We start from the raw sequence: 24026 nt of genomic DNA, 5'->3' as shown, positions 1-24026 counted from the left end.
CAAGGCACACAACTCCGTGGAAGTGGGAGCGGGTACCTGTCAAATTCAGGTACCCGCCCTCCCTCCCTCCCCAAAGGTCAGCAGTCATCTCCTGTACTGTCCGCGGTCTTTGGTTATCTCCTGTACTGTCCGCAGTCTCTGGTCATCTCCTGTACTGTCCGCAGTCTCTGGTCATCTCCTGTACTATCCGCAGTCTCTGGTCATCCCCTGTACTATGTCCGCAGTCTCTGGTCATCTCCTGTACTGTGTCCGCAGTCTCTGGTCATCTCCCGTACTGTCCGCAGTCTTTGGTCATCTCCTGTACTGTCCGCAGTCCCTGGTCATCTCCTGTACTGTCTGCAGTCTCTGGTCATCTCCTGTACTGTCCGCAGTCTCTGGTCATCTCCTGTACTATCCGCAGTCTCTGGTCATCTCCTGTACTGTCCGCAGTCTCTGGTCATCCCCTGTACTGTCCGCAGTCTCTGGTCATCCCCTGTACTGTCTGCAGTCTCTGGTCATCCCCTGTACTGTCTGCAGTCTCTGGTCATCTCCTGTACTGTCCGCAGTCTCTGGTCATCTCCTGTACTGTCCGCAGTCTCTGGTCATCTCCTGTACTGTCCGCAGTCTCTGGTCATCTCCTGTACTATGTCCGCCGTCTCTGGTCATCTCCTGTACTATGTCCGCAGTCTCTGGTCATCTCCTGTACTATGTCCGCAGTCTCTGGTCATCTCCTGTACTGTGTCCGCAGTCTCTGGTCATCTCCTGTACTATGTCTGCAGTCTCTGGTCATCTCCTGTACTATGTCTGCAGTCCATTGGTTCAGAATATTTTTTTTCTTGTTTTCTGCCTCTAAAACCTAGGTGCGTCTTATGGTCAGGTGCGTCTTATGGAGCGAAAAATACGGTATATATAACAGCTTACTTTTAATTTTGAAAATGTGAGTGCAACATGGGCATTCTTTTTAGTTATTAAAAGTTGATACAGTGTTACACTATTGGCTTTCTCTCTTATTATTTCTATACTGTCATCCATCCATGGGTGAGCACCTGGAGGTGGCTAAGGAAGGATTTCAGGAGTGGAGAGACATCTAATAATATGTCCACCAAAGCTGGCTATTTATCTATCAAATGTGAGTGCAATTAGGGGCATTATTTTGAATTATTGAAATCCATACAGTATTACACTATTAGTTTTTTTGCATCTTTTTCCATCCATTGGAGGCTGTCTGAGAATGATTTCCTGAGTGGGATACATCTGTGGTGGTCACTCCCCACCTTAAGCCTGTTTGACTTTTAAGCCATAACAGCTTAAAGTCCACTTCATCTAATGAGTGTGTTTTGGATTGAAGATCACGGATGGTTGTGAGCACGTTGAAAATAGATATTTTTTCATCACCTTTCCTTCTGTGATTGAAGCACATGTTCTTCTTGAGACTTTTGGACTTTTTTTATGTTTAATTTTTAGGGTTAATTTTTTGCGCTGCATTTTTGGTTTTTATTTTTATTGATATTTCTATCGGTGAGCAGCATTTATTCATCGAGTTGTCTTATCCTTTGGCGCAAGTTTTATTTATTTTTGTAACCAGTACAAGCAGCCTATTGTGAATCGTGACACCTGTGTCAGGTGAGACATACTCCAGTAGTGAGGGGGTTGCTTCTGGGACTCCCTCCTTTAACGGTCTGTCTCTCATAGCAATGGGAGCAGATCGACCTAGCCACCAGGTACGGGATAGCAAGAGGAACAAAGTGCATGCATGAGGTCCTTGCTGTGCACGCAGCGGGACCCTATTCTGTCACTGGGACTGAGGTGGACAGGTGAAGTGGCCATAAGCTCAGCGTGTCCCTCCTAAACGCAACAGTTACAGTCAAGGTGTGCATTGACACGGGACCAGAGGATTAACTGGGGTCCAGTTTATTCACAGTGTACAAGGTGTACTGCCATCTCTAAGCTGGAGGACTGCCTTAGGGTTCCCTGAAGACGGTCCCCACGTTATCGCAGGGGGATCGATGAGTGCACAACACAGTAAAGGTACAGGGCGAGTGACCCCATCCACAGTGCCTAGCATAGCCCAGAAGCACCCCAGGGTTAGACCTCTCAGCATAAGCCTACAACTTACAAAATCCTCTCTTGTATTAGGAGAGGTATAGACTCCAGAGAGAGAGATATCATTCCCCCGGTACTAATCATTAGTAATACCTCATCTGGAATATGCAGTTCAGTTTTGGGCACCAATTCACAAAAAGAACATTGGGGAACTGAAGAAAGTACAGAGAAGGGCAACCAAACTGATAAAAGGCATGGAGGAGATCAGCTATGAGGAAAGATTAGAGGAACTGAATTTATTCTCTCTTGAGAAGAGGAGATTAAGGGGGGATATGATCTCCATGTATAATACATAAGGGGGGATATGATCTCCATGTATAATACATAAGGGGGATATGATCTCCATGTATAATACATAAGGGGGATATGATCTCCATGTATAATACATAAGGGGGGGATATGATCTCCATGTATAATACATAAGGGGGGATATGATCTCCATGTATAATACATAAGGGGGGATATGATCTCCATGTATAATACATAAGGGGGGATATGATCTCCATGTATAATACATAAGGGGGGATATGATCTCCATGTATAATACATAAGGGGGGGATATGATCTCCATGTATAATACATAAGGGGGGATATGATCTCCATGTATAATACATAAGGGGGGATATGATCACCATGTATAATACATAAGGGGGGATATGATCTCCATGTATAATACATAAGGGGGGATATGATCTCCATGTATAAATACATCAGTGGTTCATATAGTGAACTCTGTGTAGAGTTATTCACCCTGAGGTCATCACAGAGGACAAGGGGGCACTCTTTATGTGGGGAGGAAAATAAATTTAATCTCCAAACATGGAAAGGTTTCTTCACAGTGAGAGCTGTGAAAATGTGGAAGAGACTCCCTCAAGTGCTGGTTCTGGCCAGCTCAGTGGATTGCTTCAAAAAAGTCCTGGACTGTTTCTTAGATACACAGAATATAACTGGATATAACATTTATAGGTAATGTTGATCCAGGGAATATCCGATTGCCTATTGGGGGATCAGGAAGGAATTTTTTTTCCCAGCAGGAGCAAATTGGATCATGTTTTGCTGTTTGTTTTTTTTTTTGCCTTCCTCTGGATCAACTGTAGATATAGGATTATAACTTTTTTTTTTTCCATGGTTGAACTGGATGGACTTTTGTCTTTTTTTAGCCAGACTAACTATGTAACTATGTATGTAACTATGTAACGTGACACCCAATAGAAATATACAGATAGGCCATCTACACCTCTTCTCCCGCCCCCCCCCCCCCTCCCCATGCATCTTACAAATTGGCTAACAAAGACCCATTTACTAATGCATTTTCTTTCATGAAATGTTATTTAAAAATCATTAAGCTGAATCTGTGAATGTTCTTAGGAACATTGACAAATAAGTGTAAAATTTGTTACTTTCCTATCTGGGCGTGGCAGATTTTTTTTAAAAGATCAGCATCACAACAGTTCATAATGTGAATGGTATGTGTTTCTTTTAAAACTGTTTCAACTGGAAAATCTAGGTGCAGGGCGAGGCTCTGTATACCATTTTGCCTGCGGATAATATGCATTCTTCAATATTAAAAATATTTTTTTTTCTCATGATGTGCCCTATGTCACATGTACTTCTCTGTGACTTGCAGTATGTGGGGTATATCATAACGTTATCAAGGGTTGTAAACATCATAGTGTTTCATCTCACTTTTTGCCATGGGATTTTCAGGCATGAATGTGCTTTGATACAAAATGGGAACTTTTAAAAAATGAAATAAATTGGATTTTTAAGATGGACACTTTAAGTCCAAAAGTTTTCACTATATGCTAGGTGTCTAACAAGGATGAGCAAAACTGAGATTTTTCATTTCCCTGAAATTTTAGCACAAATTGTGGGATTGTGGTGAAATTAAATTAATGGGGGAAGATAAACTATGTTTTGGGGCATTTTAAGGGTACAATTTGCTTTTAATGTCTTTTGAGAGTTATGAAAGCTCCTACAAACTATCTTGGACCTGTTCTTTGCTCAAAAAATGGCCTTCATTAGCTTCATTGTTTACATTGTTCACAGAAGGTAGAAGATAGAAAGCAGGAAAAAGTTAAAAAAAAAACTAAAGTGATAATATACAAATAATGATCAAATAAACAAAAACAAAAACATGCAAAAAGAGAAGTAAATGAATGAAACCAAGATAAGCTAAATAAAACCTTAAAAAAACACCCTATAAATTATGGAAATAAAACGAGTTGATACATTTCTACATTTCTTTATAAACTATACGAGGTGGTATCAAAAAGTTTCAAGTCTAGTTTTGTAACACGCCAACAGATGGCAGCTCAAGGCTGCATGCAACGGTCACAGGGAGCACCGACCATCATAAGTTAGTGTGCCAAAAGACAGCATCCTGTGTACATCCGGAGCTGTGCAACTGGTGTTATTCTGACTACGTGTGTTACCACATCTGCTATTTCATCATGGACAGGAAGTTAGAACAAAGAGCAAATGTGAAATTCCGCATGAAACTGGGCAAATCTGTCACAGAGACGTTTGACATGATTCGGCAAGTTTACGGCAATGCTGCAATGAGTCTTTTAAGGTGTTTTGAGTGGCACATGCACTTCAAAAGTGGAAGAACATCACTGGAAGAGGACGAGAGATCATGGACCGTCAACTAGCTCAATCCATAAAATGTCAAAACCATTCAGCAACTTCCGAACCCACCTTACTCGCTCCTTCAGACTTCACCCTCGTCCCGAAGATGAAGATCCAGCTCAAAGGTCGCGGTTTTGACAACATTGCAGAGATCCAGGGCAAATTGCTGAAGGTGCTTGACACACTTCTCAAGAAGAAGACTTCCATAACACATTCTGATAGTGGCAGTGACACTGATTGGCCAATCAGTGATCACATGAATAGGTGTAAGCAAGATGTCACTTCTGACATCATTATTATTATACAGGATTTATATAGCGCCAACAGTTTGCTCAGCACTTTACAATATAACTGGAGACAATACAGCAACAATACAGTTCAATACAAGAGGGATAGGAGGGCCCTGATTCTCGGAGCTTACAATCTAGGAGGGAGGGGCTAATAGTACAAAAGGTAGTAACTGTGGGGGATGGACTGGTAGAAGGAGTAGAAGATTCCATTATTAGCTGACGGCAGGATAGGCTTCCCTGAAGAGATAGGTTTTCAGAGATCGCCTAAAAGTGAGCAGAGTAGGCAATAGTCTGATAAATTGGGTAGAGAGTTCCAGAGGATGGGGGAAGCTCTGGAGAAGTCCTGGCGACGAGCATGGGAGGAGGAGACAAGGGAGCCAGAGAGCAGGAGGTTGTGCGAAGAGCGGAGAGTACGGTTTGGATGATATTTGGAGACAAGATCGGTGTTTCACTTACTACGTGTGAAATCAGTGAATGATCACAGAGATCACATGGTACAGGGCTATTCACAACAGCCTTGTACCATGTGACAAGCTGTGACTAATCACAGCTCACACAGTATTTCTCAATGGCTGCAAGAATGCAGCCAGAGAGGAGGAGAAATGATTGCTTTTACAGCCTTTATGGGTGTAAAAGCAATCAGTGTAAAAAAAAAAAAATCTTCATCACCCCCCACAAGTAGTATAGTGTCACTATGGTGACACTATACTGCTAGGGTGACAGTATGTTAAAAAAACACATACCGTATTTGCCGGCGTATAAGACGACCCCCTACTTTTCCTGTTAAAATATAGGGTTTGAGCTATACTCGCCGTATAAGACTACCCCTCTTCCAACGCACACCAAATAAAAATGAAAAAACATCAGATTTGATTTCAATATGGTATGGTATTTCAGTATGGTATTCCAATGATGGGGTGCTATTCCTCCCACTGACACCAATGATGGGGCACTATTTCATCCACTGACACCAATGATGGGGCACTATTCCTCCCACTGATACCAATGATGGGGCACTATTCCTCCCACTGATACCAATGATGGGGCACTATTCCTCCCACTGATACCAATGATGGGGCGCTATTCCTCCCACAGATACCAATGATGGGACAGTATTCCTCCCACTGACACCAATGATGGTGCCCCATCATTAGTGTCAGTGTGTGAGGAATAGTGCCCCATCATTGCTCAGTGGGAGGAATAGTGCTCCATCATTAGTGTCAGTGGGAGGAATAGCACCCCATCATTGGTGTCAGTGGGAGGAATAGCGCCCCATCATTGGTATCAGTGGCAGGAATTGCGCCCCATCATTGGTGTCAGTGGGAGGAATAGCGCCCCATCATTGGTATCAGTGGAAGGAATAGTGCCCCATCATTGGTGTCAGTGGGGAGGAGGAATAGTGCCCCATGGTTGGTGTCAGTGGGGAGGAGGAATAGTGCCCCATGGTTGGTGTCAGTGGGGGAGGAATAGTGCCCCATCATTGGTGTCAGTGGGGATAATAGTGCCCCATCATTGGTATCAGTGGGGAGAAATGTGCCCCATCATTGGTGTCAGTGGGGGAGGAATAGTGCCCCATCGTTGGTGTCAGTGTGGAGGAGGAATAGTGCCCCATCGTTAGTGTCAGTGGGGGAGAGGAGCGGCTGCTCCTTTCAGTTCGGCCGCTTGATTTTCGCGGGGCCGTTCGGCTCCGCCTCCTCGCCGGTGATTGGTCGCCTGTGTGCCTTTCCAGTGATGGCGCCCAATCACCGGTGAGGAGGCGGAGCCGAGCGGGCGGCGGGACCATCGAGTGGCCGAACTGAAAGAAGGAGCAGCCGTGCTTCCTGGACCGGATCGTTGTGGGACCGGGACCGGAGCCAGGTAAGGTACAGCAGCCCCTCTGCCCACCCCTGTACTTGGTGTCCGTTGGAGGAGGAGGGGGGGTGGCGCCGCCCCTCGAAAAAGTGCCGCCCTGACACCGGCTCGCCGTATACCGGCGTATAAGACGACTCCCGACTTTTCAAAAGATTTTCACGGGTTGAAAAGTCGTCTTATACGCCGGCAAATACGGTAAATAATATAAAAAAATAAAATAACAATGTAAAAAAAAAATTTTTAATTATAATTTTTGGTTATAAACTAATTTTGGGTTACTTTGTTTTACTAAAAAGATAACTGAATGAATTCTGGCCAAGATTTATGAAGAAAGATTATATATTTGCAAACTTTTATAAGAAAAACACTTTTTTTCAAAATGTTTGGACCTTTTCATTTATATAGCAAAAAAAAAAAATAAATCCCAGTGGTGAATAAATGCCACCAAAATAAAGCTTTATCTGTCTTAAAAAAATGCTAAGAAATTCATATGGGTACAGTGTTGCATGACCGCGCAATTGTCATTCAACGTGTGATAGCGCTGAAAGCTGAAAATTGGGCTGGACAGGAAGAGGGTAAAAGTGTCCGGACTTGAAGTGGTTAATTATGTGAGACTTGTCAACCTGGCAGATGACCACCACCACTGAGTCAGAATACAGCTGATTGGGTCCTCTGGAAGTTTTCAGGGTTTTCTTTATGTTACAAGGGACACTGGGGGAGATTTACTAAAACCAGAGCACTCAGAATCTGGTGCAGCTGTGCATGGGAGCCAATCAGCTTCTAGCTTCAGCTCGTTCAACTAAGCTTTGGCAATAAAACCTGGAAGCTGATTGGTTTCTATGTAGAACTGCACCAGATTTTGCTCTCTCCAGTGTTGGTAAATAACCCCCTACGGGTCACAAGAGTGCACATTGAATGATTATGCGGAATTTAATTTTTTAGAAACTGACATCCCATCAGTGTCTTGTTGGGGTATGCTGCCAATGTGTGATCTGATTGTATTCCAAGGAAGCATTATTTGGTGACAAACCTGACAAAGATGTGTATTATTAGCCAACAGTGGAAAACATGAGACAAAGTAGCAAAGAAATGTAGATTTACAAGTTCTCTAACAACAATCAGGTTGTTTTTAAATATGTATCACTGTAACAGACCTCGTTCACTGTCTTTGCTGTCAGCAAAGAATTTAGCTGCCATGGCAATCTCTGATACACCGTATGGTCAAAAGTGTGCTGACAACTCATCATCTACTCTGCCACATACTGTACATGGCATATAAGAAAATACAAAACATAAAACAAAACATGAAGCATAGAAACATTGACGCGTGATAGCAGAAATAGACCAGTGTTATAGCTAGACATTTCCCAAATCTCAAGCATGTTTAACTTCTTTACACCACCCAGAAACAGCTACAGAATTCACCTTAATAACCGCTCTGTATCTGCCACCCCTCTCTGCCAATCCCTCCACTGACCTCCACTCAGTGTCCTCCACCCCTCTCTGCCAATCCCTCCACTGGCCTCCACTCAGTGTCCTCCACCCCTCTCTGCCAATCCCTCCACTGGCTTCCACTCAGTGTCCTCCACCCCTCTCTGCCAATCCCTCCACTGGCCTCCATTCAGTGTCCTCCACCCCTTTCTGCCAATCCCTCCACTGGCCTCCACTCAGTGTCCTCCACCCCTCTCTGCCAATCCCTCCACTGGCCTCCACTCAGTGTACTCCACCCCCCTCTGCCAATCCCTCCACTGGCCTCCATTCAGTGTCCTCCACCCCTCTCTGCCAATCCCTCCACTGGCCTCCATTCAGTGTCCTCCACCCCTCTCTGCCAATCCCTCCACTGCCTCCATTCAGTGTCCTCCACCCCTCTCTGCCAATCCCTCCACTGGCCTCCACTCAGTGTCCTCCACCCCTCTCTGCCAATCCCTCCACTGGCTTCCACTCAGTGTCCTCCACCCCTCTCTGCCAATCCCTCCACTGGCCTCCATTCAGTGTCCTCCACCCCTCTCTGCCAATCCCTCCACTGGCCTCCACTCAGTGTCCTCCACCCCTCTCTGCCAATCCCTCCACTGGCCTCCACTCAGTGTCCTCCACCCCTCTCTGCCAATCCCTCCACTGGCCTCCACTCAGTGTCCTCCACCCCTCTCTGCCAATCCCTCCACTGGCGTCCACTCAGTGTCAACCACCCCTCTCTGCCAATCCCTCCACTGGCCTCCAGTCAGTGTCAACCACCCCTCTCTGCCAATCCCTCCACTGGCCTCCAGTCAGTGTCCTCCACCCCTCTCTGCCAATCCCTCCACTGGCCTCCACTCAGTGTCCTCCACCCCTCTCTGCCAATCCCTCCACTGGCCTCCACTCAGTGTCCTCCACCCCTCTCTGCCAATCCCTCCACTGGCTTCCAATTGCCCAAAGGATAAAATTCAAAACGCTAACACTGACGTATAAAGCCATTTATAACTCTGCCCCTAATTACATCACCGATCTTGTCTCTAAATATCACCCAAACCGTACTCTCCGCTCCTCGCAAGACCTCCTACTCTCTAGCTCCTTGTCTCCTCCTCCCATGCCCATCTCCAGGATTTCTCAAGGGCTTCACCCATCCTCTGGAACTCCCTACCCCAATCTATCAGGCTATCGCCTATTCTGTTCACTTTTAGGCGCACTCTGAAAACCCATCTCTTCAGGGAAGCCTATCCCGACCCCAGCTAATACTGGAATCCTCTACTCTTCCTACCACTCCATCCCCCACAGCTTATTACCTCTTGTACCACTAGCCCCTCCCTCCTAGATTGTAAGCTCCAAGGAGCAGGGCCCTCTAATCCCTCTTGTATTGTTACTGTACTGTCTCCCTCCATAATGTAAAGCGCTGAGCAAACTGTCGGAGCTATAGAAGTCCTGTATAATAATAATTTAACTGAGCCATAATGCCAGGAGCCAGTAGGCAGGGTTTATGATCTTGCCATACTCTGATTGGCTGCATAGTGCTGTTGTTATTGGGAACCCACCCAATGACTCCCAAACATCATTAGTTGACCATATGCTGCTGGTGATGAAGTGAATTGAAAAGAAAAAAAAATAGAGTTACAATGTAAAACAAATTAATTTAAATAAATAATTTTTAAAAAGTAAAGCGTTCTGTCCCACCACCATGCTCACATGCAAAGTCGAACATACGAGTTGGTCTCCCACGCATACGTAAACGGAAATCGCAGCACAAGTGCATTTTCAGATCGAGAGCAATAATTCTAGTGCCAGACCTCCTGTGTAACTCTAAAATGGTAACCTGTAAAGGCTTTAAATCGCTGCCTATGGAGATTTTTAGGTACCACGGGCTATACGCAATTTTAAAGCGTGATATGTTTGGTATCTATTTATTCGGCATAACATCATCTTTTATATTTTACAAAAAATTGGGTATTATATTGTGTTTTTGTACATTAGAATTCATTAAAATATATTTTTCCCAAAGATTTGCGTTTGAAAAAGCATTGTGCAGATACCGTGTGAGGGGTAGCTCAATGTGGTGACCCCTGCCGGTCCACTTCGACATTTGTGAGTGTGAATTTATTGTTTAACCTTGTTGATCTAATAAAGGAGTCTCCAAGCTTTCTAAACATAGGGCCAGTTTACTGCCCTCCCAAACTTTAGGGGGCTGAAATGTGGCCAGTGGGAGTGGAAAATATCCTGTTGCCAGTGGGAGTAAATTGCGTCCCCTCTTTGGTAGTAGGGGGAGGAATAGTGTCCCAAGATTGGCGTCAGTGGAAGGAATCGTGCCCCATCTGTGTCAATGGGAGGAATAGTGCCCCATCTGTGTCAATGGGAGGAATAGTGCCCCATGGTTGGCGTCAGTGGAAGGAATAGTGCCCCATCTTTGTCAATGGGAGGAATAGTGCCCCACCTGTGTCAATGGGAGGAATAGTGCCCCACCTGTGTCAATGGGAGGAATAGTGCCCCATCTTTGTCAATGGGAGGAATAGTGCCCCATCTGTGTCAATGGGAGGAATAGTGCCCCATCTTAATATTGGGGGTGAAATAATGACTAATCATTGGTGTCAGTGGGAGCAGTAGCGCACCATTGTTGGTGTCAGTGGGAAGAATAGTGCCTTATTGTCAGTGTCAGGGACTATGTCCTACTGTTGTGACATGGGGGGAATCATGCCCCCCCAAGGGTCTGATAAAAGCAATCAAAGGGCCTCGTCTGGACCCCAGGCCACAGTTTGGAGACCACTGATGAGATAAACTGTGCTACACTAAAGGTGGTCTGGCACCTCCCTTTCCCCAACCTGTTTCATTGTCTGGCTTCCCAGCCCTCCAGAGAAGGCAGTCTTGCTCCAGCCCATATAGTTAGCCAGTGACGGACTTACTACACATAGACTTTTAACTTTTACAAGTATTATGCCTTTTTATCTAGGGTTTGGCACATGGCTGTTATGTTTTTTCAGTATTTGATTTTCATATATGAGTCAAGTCGGTTTTCTTTAATAAAAATATGTAACACCCACCATTTATTCTCTAGTGCAGGGGTCTCCAAACTTTGTAAACAAAGGGCCAGTTTACTGTCCTTCAGACTCTATGGGGGCTGTGGTTAGTGGGACTAGAAAATGCCCCAGCATAAGTGAAAGTAAACAGTGCCCCTTCATTAGTTTAGGTGGAAGGAATAGTGCCCCATTGCTGGTATCAGTGGGAGGAATAGTGCCCCATCATTGGTGTCAGTGGGAGGAATAGTGCCCCATCATTGATATCAGTGGGAGGAATAGTGCCCCATCATTGATATCAGTGGGAGGAATAGTGCCCCATCATTGGTGTCAGTGGGAGGAATAGTGCTCCATCATTGATATCAGTGGAGGGAATAGCGCCCCATCATTGGTATCAGTGGATGGAATAGTACCCCATCATTGGTGTCAGTGGGAGGAATAGTGCCCCATCATTGGTGTCAGTGGGAGGAATAGTGCCCCATCATTGGTGTCAGTGGGAGGAATAGTGCCTCATCATTGGTATCAGTGGATGGAATAGTGCTCCATCATTGGTATCAGTGGGAGGAATAGTGCCCCATCATTGGTATCAGTGGGAGGAATAGCACCCCATCATTGGTGCCAGTGGGAGGAATGATGCCTCATCATTGGTGTCAATGGCAGGAACGGCGTCCCATCATTTGTTTCAGTGGGACAAATGGCTCCCCATCATTGGTGGCAGTGGGCGGAATGGCACCTCATCATTGATTTCAGTGGGAGAAATAATGTCCCATCATTGGAGTCAGTGGGAGGAATAGCAACCCAACATAGGTGTCTGCTGTGGATGGGATAGTGTCCCAAGGGCTGAACAGAGGTAAGCAAAGGACCACATCTGGCCCCAGGGCCGCAGTTTGGAGACCACTGCTCTAGTGTGTCCGCTTAAAAAATATTTAATGTTTGGGGGGTCTAAGTAGTTTTCTAGCAAAAAAAAATATTTTTTACATGTAGGAGAGGAATGTCAGAATCAGCCCGAGCTGGAAGTGGAGCGGGTCCGGTGTCAACCCGTATAAATTGCATGCCGACGATCCCCACAGGATGGTTCGGATATGCGGATTAGGGAGCATAATGGATCGGAGTCCGATCCATTATGCTCCCCAATCCGCAGATCCCATTCATCCTGCGGGGCATGTAACCTATTCGGCATGTAACCTATACAGGGTGACACCGGACCTGCTCCACGAAAAAGGTAAGTTGTAAAGAAAGCCGACGATCCCCTCAGGATGTGGGGATCATTGGCTTGTTTTACAACTTACCTTTTCGCAGAGCGGGTCCGGTGTCACCCTGTGTGGTCGGTGTCACCTGGTGTGGGCCACACCCCCCGCACCTGCCTCGGGATACCACTGGTAATATCTACAAGTATTCAGCTGGATTTCTGTCATCTGTAACAAATATCTTTATCCGAATAAATGCATCTCTCTGGAAAAGAACTATTGGTTGCTGAGGGAAAAGTACATTTATAAATATACACTGGTCATGTGTCCTCCATCATTGATATAAGACAACAGATTTGTCTTATGAACTGTTTCTGTGACAACACCAGCCCCTTGCTTTCATGAATGAACACAATGAGTGATCAGTAGCAATCACTCACTGTTTTCATTCATAATTGAAGCATCGTAGACTGTGTTTTGTTTTGGGGAGGGGGGGGGGGTTGTCAGGTTGGTTGTATGGGGCCCTGTGGTTTCTAACAGCAGCCCTGCCTGTGGTGCAGTGCTGCCAGATTATTTTCAGTTCTCTGCACCTGGACAAAATCCTTCCTCTCTGTTGTTCTGCTTCTCCCTCTGAACTTTCCTCCTCTCTGATTTGTGGCACCCACTGACGGTCTGCCACATGATCATCTACCAGCTCCTCATCGCCAGAGCCGGATTCCAAGTGAGCAACTGTTGGAACATCGCTGTCCTTTTAGGCTCCGTTCACACCTATGCAGTTTGCTTTTTGTCTGTTTTGCAGCGCTTTTCGCAGTTCATTTTGTGTTTTTTTTTTTCTGGTGGGGGGGGGGGTTGTTTCTGGGTAGAATAAAAATGCAAAATGCTTCAAAAACGCAGCAAAAATGCACTACCATTTCAGCAGCTTTTCCATTGAACTCTATTGTAGCAAAATGCTGTTTTTTGCTTTTAAATACGTACCCGACCCTTTCTAAAAACGCAGCAGCTCAAAAAAGCATAGATGTGAACGTGTCCCATAGGAAACCAAGTTAAATGGACTGTAGTGCGTTTCTGCAAAATGCACTACAAACCACATCGGTGTGAACGGAGCCTTACTGCTTGTAGCCTTATGTTCCCTTACTGTTGGTTCTGTCTCTCCAATCTAAGTATTGATAGTGTGATCTCTGTAACTTACAGTTGTGGTGAGATAGCGATAACTCCAATCTTAGTTGAATGACACGGGCAGTGACTCAATCCAGATGACACCTTGTAGATCTTGTGAATTTTATTCCATAAACTGAGAGAACAATGGACATCGGATAGGTCAAAAGATCATAATGTGATCTGCTCAGTGGTGTATTTAGGTTTCGTGCTGCCCTAGGCAACACAAAATTTGGGTCCCCCCATTGACCAACAACACCCCAGCCCCCCACCCGAGAGAGCCTTCCACTACCACCACCCCCCATACCCTGGCAACCCCCACCCCGGGAAGAGATAAGACACTCAACTTCACAGCTCCGGACATCTTTGGGAACAAGAGTCAGGCTCTACATACATCATCAAGCAGCCCACAGACTTTCTCAGATCCCACCTGGTCCCTGTGCTGCGTGTCCCTTCTTCCTTTCCTTCTTTCAGGGGACGTCACTGCCCCCCTGAAAAATGCTGCTGCCCCCCCCTGAAAAATGCCACCCTAGGCAAATGCCTTGTTTGCCTTGTGGTAAATACGCCCCTGGATCTGCTTCATAACATGAGGCTAGAAGCTGAAATGCCTTACTGGGAAAAGGGGTGGAGCTATCTATACAGCATGAACTAAACCAGAGGAAAGGGAGGAGCCGAGACAAAACATAGAGAACACTTAACCATTTGAATACCGGGCAATTTTACACCTTCCTGCCCAGGCCATTTTTCAGGTTTCAGCATTCTCACACTTTGAATGACAATTGCGCGGTCATACAACATTGTACCCAAACTAAAATTTTATCATTTTCTTCACATAACTAGAGCTTTCTTTTGGTGGTATTTAATCACCACTGGGGTTTTTATTTTTTGCTAAATTATCAAAAAAAGACCGAAAATGTTAAAAAAAACATGTTTTTCTTTGTTTCTGTTATAAAAGTTTGCAAATAAATAATTGTTCTTCATAAATTTAGGCCGAGATGTATTCTGCTACATGTCTTTGGTGAAAATAACCCAAATTAGGATGTATTATTTAGTTTCTAGGAAAGTTATAGAGTTCACAAACTATGGGATATATCTGAATATTGATCAATCCTGAAGTACTGACGGCCAATCTAATTTATTGAGGTCCAAGAATGTCAGAACAGTACAGATATCCCCCAAATGTCAGAACAGTACAGATATCCCCCAAATGTCAGAACAGTACAGATATCCCCCAAACGTCAGAACAGTACAGATATCCCCCAAATGTCAGAACAGTACAGATACCCCCCAAATGTCAGGACAGTACAGATATCCCCCAAATGTCAGAACAGTACAGATATCCCCCAAATGTCAGAACGGTACAGATATCCCCCAAATGTCAGGACAGTACAGATATCCCCCAAATGTCAGGACAGTACAGATATCCCCCAAATGTCAGAACAGTACAGATATCCCCCAAACGTCAGAACAGTACAGATATCCCCCAAATGTCAGAACTAGAGATGAGCGAATTATTCAAAAATTCGATTCGGCTGATTCGCCGAATTCGCGGAATAAATTTGATTCGAGGCGAATATATTCGCTGCGAATTTATCTTATAAAAAGGGTGTTTCTAGGCTTCAGAGAGCCTTTATATTAGTGCAGAACACTGTACCTTTAATTTAAATGCCCTTGGAGTCTGCTGGGGAAGAGAAATAATACTGTCAGTCAGTATGACATGCAGATGAGTGCCGTCGATCTTAGAATCACCGCACACTTCACTCATTTGGGCAGTCACGGGGCCAAAACCAGAGTGTGGAGCCACAGTGTGGCGGTGGAGGCAGCAGCAATGGGAGGCCATACAGCACCCTATGACAAAATGGAACCCACCAGCAGTGTGAGGAGACCTGAAAGTGGCACATGGCAGAGTGTGGCGATGGAGACAGCAGCAATGGGAGGCCGTACAGGGACCCATGACACACTCTGGACCTGGCAGCAGCATGAGGAGGCGGTACAGGGGCCCATGACAGATTACGAGCCTGGCAGCAGCATGAGGAGTCGGTACGGGGGCCCATGGCAGATTACGGGCCTGGCAGCAGCATGAGGAGGCGGTACAGGGGCCCATGGCAGAGTGGCGGAGCGTAAGCAGCTAAAAGTGAAGGCCATACAGAGGCCTATGTTAAAAAGTCCCCCCCAGCAGCAGCGTGGGGAGACGACTATCAAGAGTCCAATGGCAGAGTGGCGGAGCAGAAGCAGCTTCAATTGAAGGCCATACACAGGCCTAGGTTAAAAAGCGGAAGCCGTCAGCAGCGTGAGCAGACGACAGAGGCACATGGCGCAGGGTGGCGGTGGAGGCAGCAGTATTCGGAAGCCATACACAGGCCTAGGTTAAAAAGCGGAAGCCGTCAGCAGCGTGAGCAGACGACAGAGGCACATGGCGCAGGGTGGCGGTGGAGGCAGCAGTATTCGGAAGCCAAACACAGGCCTCGGTTAAAAAGCGGAAGCCGTCAGCAGCGTGAGCAGACGACAGAGGCACATGGCGCAGGGTGGCGGTGGAGGCAGCAGCAATGGAAGGCCATACAGCACCCTATCACAAAATGGAACCCACCAACAGTGTAAGGAGACCTGAAAGTGGTACATGGCGCAGGGTGGCGGTGGAGGCAGCAGTATTCGGAAGACATACACAGGACTAGTTTAAAAAGCGGAAGCCGTCAGCAGCGTGAGCAGACGACAGAGGCACATGGCGCAGGGTGGCGGTGGAGGCAGCAGTATTCGGAAGCCATACACAGGCCTAGGTTTAAAACTGGAACCCAGCAGCGTGAGCAGACGACAAAGACGCACATGGCAGAGGATGGATCTGGCAGCAGTATGAGAAGGCGGTACAGGGGCCCGTGGCACAGTGTGGTGATGGGGGCTACAGCAACTGGATGCCAGAAAGTGGCCGATAGGGCTATATACTGCATGACTACATAGGTGGTTTTTATAGTACTTTATTTTGGCCTCCCTCTCAGCAGGTGTGAAAAAGGCCACCATTTTTGAACGGTAGCGAGGGTCCAACAAGGTGGACAGCCAAAAGTCATCCCTCTGTCTGATGGTTATTATTCGGCTGTCGCTACGCAAGCAACCGAGCATGCTATGGGCCATTTGTGCCAAGGAATGCGAGGGACTCCCTGCCTCCATCTCCACAGCATACTGCCACGGTGCGTCTGGGTCCTCTGTCTCCTCCTCCTCCTCTACCAGATGCTCCTGCTCCTCCACTCCTGTCCGCTGAGTGGAAAAACCACCCATTTCACTCAATAATTCCTGAGCACCAATGTCCTCCTCTACCTCCTCCTCTTCTTCCTGTCCTGCCCCCACAGGGGTCATGTGGCGTTGAGATCTGTGCGCCACGTCTACCGCACCCTGACCAGCCATTGTTAACAGCATTTGTTCCAGGACGTGCAACAGAGGAATGACGTCGTTCATCCCATAGTCCTGCCGACTCACGAATAGCGTGGCCTCCTCAAAGGGCCTGAGCAAGCGGCAGGTGTCACGCATGAGCTGCCAATGGCTGACATCTAAGTTACACAGGGGAGTACCTTTATCCGCTTGTAACATCAGGAAATCGGTGATGGCCTTTCGCTGTTCGTAAAGGCGGTCTAACATATGTAGGGTTGAATTCCACCTTGTTACAACGTCGCAGATCAGGCGATGCTGTGGAATTCCGTTCTGCCGCTGCAGCTCAAGGAGGGTGTGCTTTGCGGTGTAGGAATGGCTGAAATGCATGCAAAGTTTACGTGACATTTTAAAGATGTCTTGCAGTGGGATGGTGGATTTTAGGAACCGCTTGACAACCAGATTGAACACGTGAGCCATGCATGGCGCATGGCACAACCTTCCTTGACGCAGAGCAGACACCATGTTCTTTCCGTTGTCGGTCAACATGGTTCCGATTTTCAGTTTGCGCTGAGACAGCCATCTGTCGATTTCTCTGTTCATTACACTCAGAAGTTCCTCCCCTGTGTGACTACGTTCGCCAAGGCATACCAGGTGCAGCACAGCGTGACACCGTTGCGCCCTGCACATGTGATATGCCGGTCGGGTAATGGGACTTGGCACAGGGGTGGCGGCTGAGGACACGGCGGAAGAAGAGGTGATAGAGGCGGACATCTTTGCTGGACCAAGGACGTGCAAACGTGGAGGCAAAAGCGGCGTGACCTGTCCAAGTTGCTGGTGCGGCTGTGCCGGCACCACGTTCACCCAGTGGGCCGTAAATGACATGTACTGTCCCTGACCGTAGTTACAGCTCCACACGTCGGCGCTGCCGTGCACTTTGGCAGAGACCGACATGCTCAAAGACTGGCCCACCATCTCTTCTACATGTGAATGCAGGGCTGGCACTGCCTTTTTGGCGAAGAAATGACGGCTTGGCACTCTCCACCGCGGCGCGGCACAAGCCATCATTTCTCGGAAAGGTGCTGAGTCCACCACTTGGAAAGGGAGGGACTGCAGCACCAGCAACTTGGACAGGAGGACGTTCAGCTTCTGCACCGTCGGGTGCGTGCTCGCAAACTGTTGTCTCTTGGAAACGGATTCCAAGAAAGACTGCTGACAGAATCCGTGAAGAGGAGTAGCAGGAGAAGGAGCATCTGAACGAGCGGAAGATGCCAACGAGCGACAACTCCCCTCAGCAGAGGTGTTGGAGCCTTGACTGGCTGATAGAGGGCGATTGACGTCGGGTGACGGAGCAAGTAACGGAGCGGGTGATGGAGCGGGGGCTGGGGCAGGCAGAACCGCCGTATCTTTATCACGGTTTTCCCAGGCCACCGAATGGCGACGCTGCATATGCTGACGCAACGCTGTAGTCCCAACATGGGCCCCCTGGCCACGCTTGACTTTCTGGCCACATAGTCGACATACGGCTATGTTTACTTCCTCGGGCGGCTTGACGAAAAATTGCCACACCGCCGAGTAGGAAACTTTGCCCCCGCTACTCCTCACTGGCTGACTGCTACTTCCTCCGTGCACACCGGCACCACTACTGGCCGTGGTGGTAGGCTGCAGTGGAGCTGGTGCTCTACTCCGTGGCCGTTTGCCTCCACTGACACTGCTGCGACCCTGCTGCCTCCTGGGCAACCCACCGACTGTTTTGCTCGCTGGCAAGCTAGCACCCTCTTCTCCTGATGATGCGGAAGCAATAGCCTGATGACGACGAGGCAGCCAAGTGCGATCAGCCTCATCATCATCAATTAGGGTCTCCGCGTCACTACTAGCCCCCTCGGCTGTGTGTGGGTCAGGAGACAGACCTGTCTCTAGACCGGCTACCGAGCCACTCTCCTCGCCAGTACTTCTTCGCCTGGCTGCTGAAGAGGCGGATGTCTCCCCCCGTTCCTGACCGCCCTCTGTTAGCTCTTCCTCACTGTACAGTGGGGCTGAGCCCACAGCATGCGATACTTCGCTTGGTGAGGGAACACCAAAGGACAGGGGCAGGTAGAGGACACGTGATTTCAGTGGGCTTGCTCCCGGGCCATGCCAACTAACGGTTGTGTCTGACGTACACACCGACCGTTGGCTGTAGGTGTCAAAGGTGACCTGGGAAGAAGAAGACGACCGAGTCAACCAATCGATGACGGCAGGGTTGTCGGTGGAGACACGACCGCTGGATGACACCGGGAGCACTGGCCTCTGGCTGCGACTAGTGCTGCCTCGACCCCTTCCTCTGCTGCCACGTCTCCTCGCTCCTGAAACATTGCCTCCTCTGCCACTCCTCTGCGTGTTGTCTGACATACTCTTTAATTCAATAAGCACCCCAAACATAAAACAGGATTTAACTCTTTGAACGTACAATAGTGGTTGTGAAGCAGAAAGTCAGTTTATTTAGCACAATCGGTCAATTGCAGCTTGCCGTTGGCTGTAAACTGTACGTTTATGTCACTGGAATGCACTAATCACCCAAAAAATATTACCGCCACCCGGCGTGTAAATGGATTTAACTCTTTGAACGTACAATAGTGGTTGTGAAGCAGAAAGTCAGTTTATTTAGCACAATCGGTCAATTGCAGCTTGCCGTTGGCTGGAAACTGTACGTTTATGTCTTTGGAATGCACTAATCACCCAAAAAATATTACCGCCAGCCGGCGTGTAAATGGATTTAACTCTTTGAACGTACAATAGTGGTTGTGAAGCACTATTGTACTATTGTATTTAGCACAATCGGTCAATTGCAGCACCAACTGTGCACGACAGCCACCAAAAAAAAAAAGGGTGTATGTCACTTTAAATTTTCGATTCTTTGATAGCTGTGTCCCTGAGTAACGATTCTGTGTCCCTGAGTAATGATTCTGTGTCCCTGAGTAACGATTCTGTGTCCCTGAGTAACAATTCTGTGTCCCTGAGTAACGATTCTGTGTCCCTGAGTAACGATTCTGTGTCCCTGAGTAACGATTCTGTGTCCCTGAGTAACGATTCTGTGTCCCTGAGTAACGATTCTGTGGCCCTAAAGTCTCTGTGGCCCTAACTCTGTCCCTTCATACACACAGGTCTGTCTCTCTTGAATGACCGGAGGCTAATGGAGAATTCTAAGATGGCCGCGATTTATAGCTCCACCATTACACAGTGCTGGCTGGCTGGCTGCTGATTGGCTAATGCGATCACATGTCATGAATAAATGCATTATGGGTCAGCGCGCCTTGTCTGCGCACCTTCCCAGAGATCCCCGCTCCGTCGCCACACATGTCGCCGCCATTTTTGGGAAAATTTGATTCGTGCATCCGAAGTTTGCTAATCTTCGGATTCGTACCGAATCGAATTTTTCCAAATCTTCGAAACGAATTCCACTTCGTCATGTTCGATTCGCTCATCTCTAGTCAGAACAGTACAGATATCCCCCAAATGACCCCTTTTTGCAAAGTAGACAGTCCGACGTACTTCATAAGAGGCATGGCGAGTTTTTTGAAGTTGTATTTTTTTTGTCATTTTTCGAAAAATGACAAAAATTAAAAAAATTATTTTCACTATTTTTTTTTTACATACTGTCACCAGTGCAGTACAGCATCATCATATAACTGGCATGGCGGTGATCAGGGACACTGACTGGTGACAGTATGAAAAAAATATATATATATATATATTTTTTTTTTATTATTTTTTATTACATTTTTTTTATTTTTTTTAAGATATTCTTTTCATATTTCACTATGTCCAAAGTAGTACAATGTTACCATAGTAACATTGTACTACTTTGGGGAAGTGATCAGTATTTTTTTTTTTTTACACAATTTGCTTATAGCAAAGAATTACTTTGCTATAAGCAAGCATTTACCTGAATGACATCGATTCATTCAGGGTTTTTTTTTTTTTTTGTGCTTAGCTGTGATTTGCCCACAGCTAATCACATGACATGTGCATGTGATTAGCTGTGACCATTCACAGCTAGACACTAGTATACAATGGATGGCATGAATGAAGCCATCCATTGTATACAACTGTCATGTGACCTGCTGTGATTGGTCACAGCAGGTCACATGGTACCGGCAATGGGGCCGATACTCAGATCTGTCATCGGCCATGTCCGAGTTACACGGCCAGTGACAGATCGCGCCACAGCGCGGCTCTGCAGGAGCGTAAACTGCGCATGTGCGGGAGGACGCCATTTGGCATCCAACCCGGAAATGCAGTACATTTTGCTGGCCGCCTTTTGGCTATTGGCCAGGTGTGTACTGGTTAAAAGAATATGACAGTCATGTGAAACATGACACTGTTGTATGGCTGAACCCTCCTCTCCCTTCATGACCCTGGTGTTCTCTTCCTCATCTTCAATAACTAAAAAGAGGAATGCTGCAGTATGACCAAGAGCTGCCTGCAGCAGGTCAGTGATTGTGTGATCAAATAATTCTGAAGACTCCTCTTTCTTCAGGGCTATGGCAGGATTAGCAGAACAGTGGGGGGAAGAAGATGATAGTGCCTTAGCAGCCCTTGATTGGGGTCACCAACCCTCTGTGTGGCGAATCTGTACCTCATCCCTAATCCTGATATATGGACATGGTGGGCCAGACACTAATTAAATAAAATTGTGCTTGTGAGCTACTATGGCTTAAATAAATTAATGTGCTTAAATAATATTAATGTGGTTCACTATTACACATACTCATATACCTGTGTGAAAATGCCAAAAATAATCCATATGCTGGACTCCATTGAGAGCCCTGCGTGTGGAGTACCTATTTGCATTCAGTGAGGCTCCATCTCCTATCTTCCCCCCCTTCTGTATGCTGATAGAGTGACAACCTTTCCTAACAGTTTATTATGTCATTGGTTTCTAAATGTCTACCAGTTTTGCAACTTATTGTTTTCTTTTTTTTTTTTTTAATATATACGGCACTTGTGTACGCAGTTTATTTTCTTGTCTTTCCATCAGTACATATTCTGTATTATTCATCAAAAATCTTGTATGTTTTATTCCTGTCGGTCGATGCGTCTGTTTTTGATTGATTCTCTGCTGTTATCTATTCTATAATAAAATTCTTTGTAAAAGAAAATGCTAAAAATAAATTTATAATTAGTGTTGCACTCCACTCAATAAATGTGAACAAATTGCTATAAAGTGCTAACAGTGCTCAATATATATATTGATATTCAAAAAGTATTAAAAAAATAGCTTGCATAAAACTACTGTAATAAATGAGCAAATGTGAATATAATTTTATAATGTGCAATAATATATTATGTGAAATATTTCATAAAAATTAGATTATATATGTGTATGTTCAAAAATGTGTACAAAAAAAAAAATTGTGTCCAAAAAAAATGTGTCCAAAAAAATTTTAGATTCACAAAAAGTGTCCCAAATTGTAAAAATTATATTATATAGAGATCCAATGCTGTGTCCACTCCGTGATCGTATTCCAAACAATCAGGTACACCTTTCTTATATATCTGCTCACCTTAATTTCAGCCAGGGGCGGACTGACAACTCATGGGGCCCCCGGGCAATAGGGGATCATGGGGCCCCTGTGTCCTTGCCCAAACTCAAAAAAAGCCTATGAAAAAGGTACCAGGGGCATCTCATGGGGCCCCCTACTGACCCCGGGCCCTCAGGCAGTGCCAGGAGTTTCCAAATGGTCAGTCCGCCCCTGATGTCAGCCTAACTTGTGATTGGGCTGAAACAACTTTTTGTGCTAAATTGGACAGAAAAGGGAATTTCCAGAGTTGGTATACTTCCAAAAGTAAAGGTTTATGGATGTAGTGCTTCAATTTTCCCTCTGGGGGTCTCTCAGGCTCAGGCTGTGTATGATTAGGATGGATGGATTTCTCCCTCTGTCCTCCAGGGGTCTTATATATTTATTTATTTATTTCAGGTACTTATATTGCGCCGTCACACAGCGCTTTACATATATATTGTACATTCATATCAGTCCCAAACCCTCAAAGGGCGTACAATCTATGGTATTTATCCTTTGTTTCCTTTCCTTTATATCTCCATATTAAGATGCAAAATGAAAGAAAAAAAGCCCGGACACTAATGACAGATTCACATCGTCCTGGTGTGTTCCTGCTTTACAGCAGCCCAAGAATTGTGTGGACTATCAAAGCGCTGCAATGCAGATTGTAACACACCTACACATTTTATCTCAACACAGCACATCAAAACGCACCAGTGAGCATTGTGATCAGGCATATGGGCATTATTCAAAATTGAAAAATGAAAAGAGAGTTTGAATTAAACAGTTACCCCAAACTTTCATATTTCTGATATGTGTCTGTGCAACCATATACCCGAATTAAAAAGTATCCTGTTCTCTTTGTATTACTTTTTTTGTTGAAATACCCGGCTTTCCTATTTCACACTGACCATGCTAGGTATAGAAGCACATCCATCCCAGCCTGGTCAGTTTTCTCTCAGTGCTGGGAGCACAGCCTGCCTGTCCTCCAACGATCAGACTTGTGCTGACATATCCCCAGCACAGCCATTCACGGGTAAGAAAGTAAGGGTTCATATATACTAAAATATGCTGTAAATGCAGATAGACTGAGTGGACCCCAAACCCTCCGGGGGGTCAGAAATTGGAAAGCTTTTAGTTTTCATTTCATCGGATAATCAGTCGTTTCTAAGAGTCAGAAAACAAAGCAAGATGATACATTCATATGTAACATTTGTACAGCTCCTTCATTACATACTATATGTAGATTACATAGTATTTATTTACATTATTTAGACCATTGATTGTGAAATACTATAAATTGAAAAAATATAAAAATATGGAAGTGATGACAAATGATGACAAATGTGTCTCATCTTTTTATTGTAGAACCAAGTCTGGTACCAAACATCATGTGGTTGAAACATCCAGCTTCCAGCATTTCCCAAATGCGGTGCAGATGGCGCAGGTAAGGGGCTG

At 45.9% G+C, this 24026-nt stretch overlaps 1 protein-coding gene across 1 annotated transcript in view; it reads left to right on the top strand.

Annotated features, from left to right (window-relative positions):
- The window catches only part of LOC149444948 (rap1 GTPase-activating protein 1-like), a 159462-nt gene that overhangs the window by 103553 nt on the left and 31883 nt on the right, over nt 1-24026 (top strand). The window contains exon 8 of the mRNA XM_089654347.1: nt 23937-24015. Within this exon, the coding sequence (XP_089510473.1) occupies nt 23937-24015 (79 nt within the window). The remainder of the gene's footprint in view (nt 1-23936; nt 24016-24026) is intronic.

This window comes from Staurois parvus, unplaced genomic scaffold, assembly GCF_062004578.1.
Source record: "Staurois parvus isolate SC_StPar_1 unplaced genomic scaffold, SC_StPar_1.0 ptg000758l, whole genome shotgun sequence".
In the NCBI taxonomy this organism is placed as follows: domain Eukaryota; kingdom Metazoa; phylum Chordata; class Amphibia; order Anura; family Ranidae; genus Staurois; species Staurois parvus.
The sequence above is the reverse complement of the archived record's forward strand: the minus strand, read 5'-3'. Positions and strand labels throughout refer to the sequence as shown.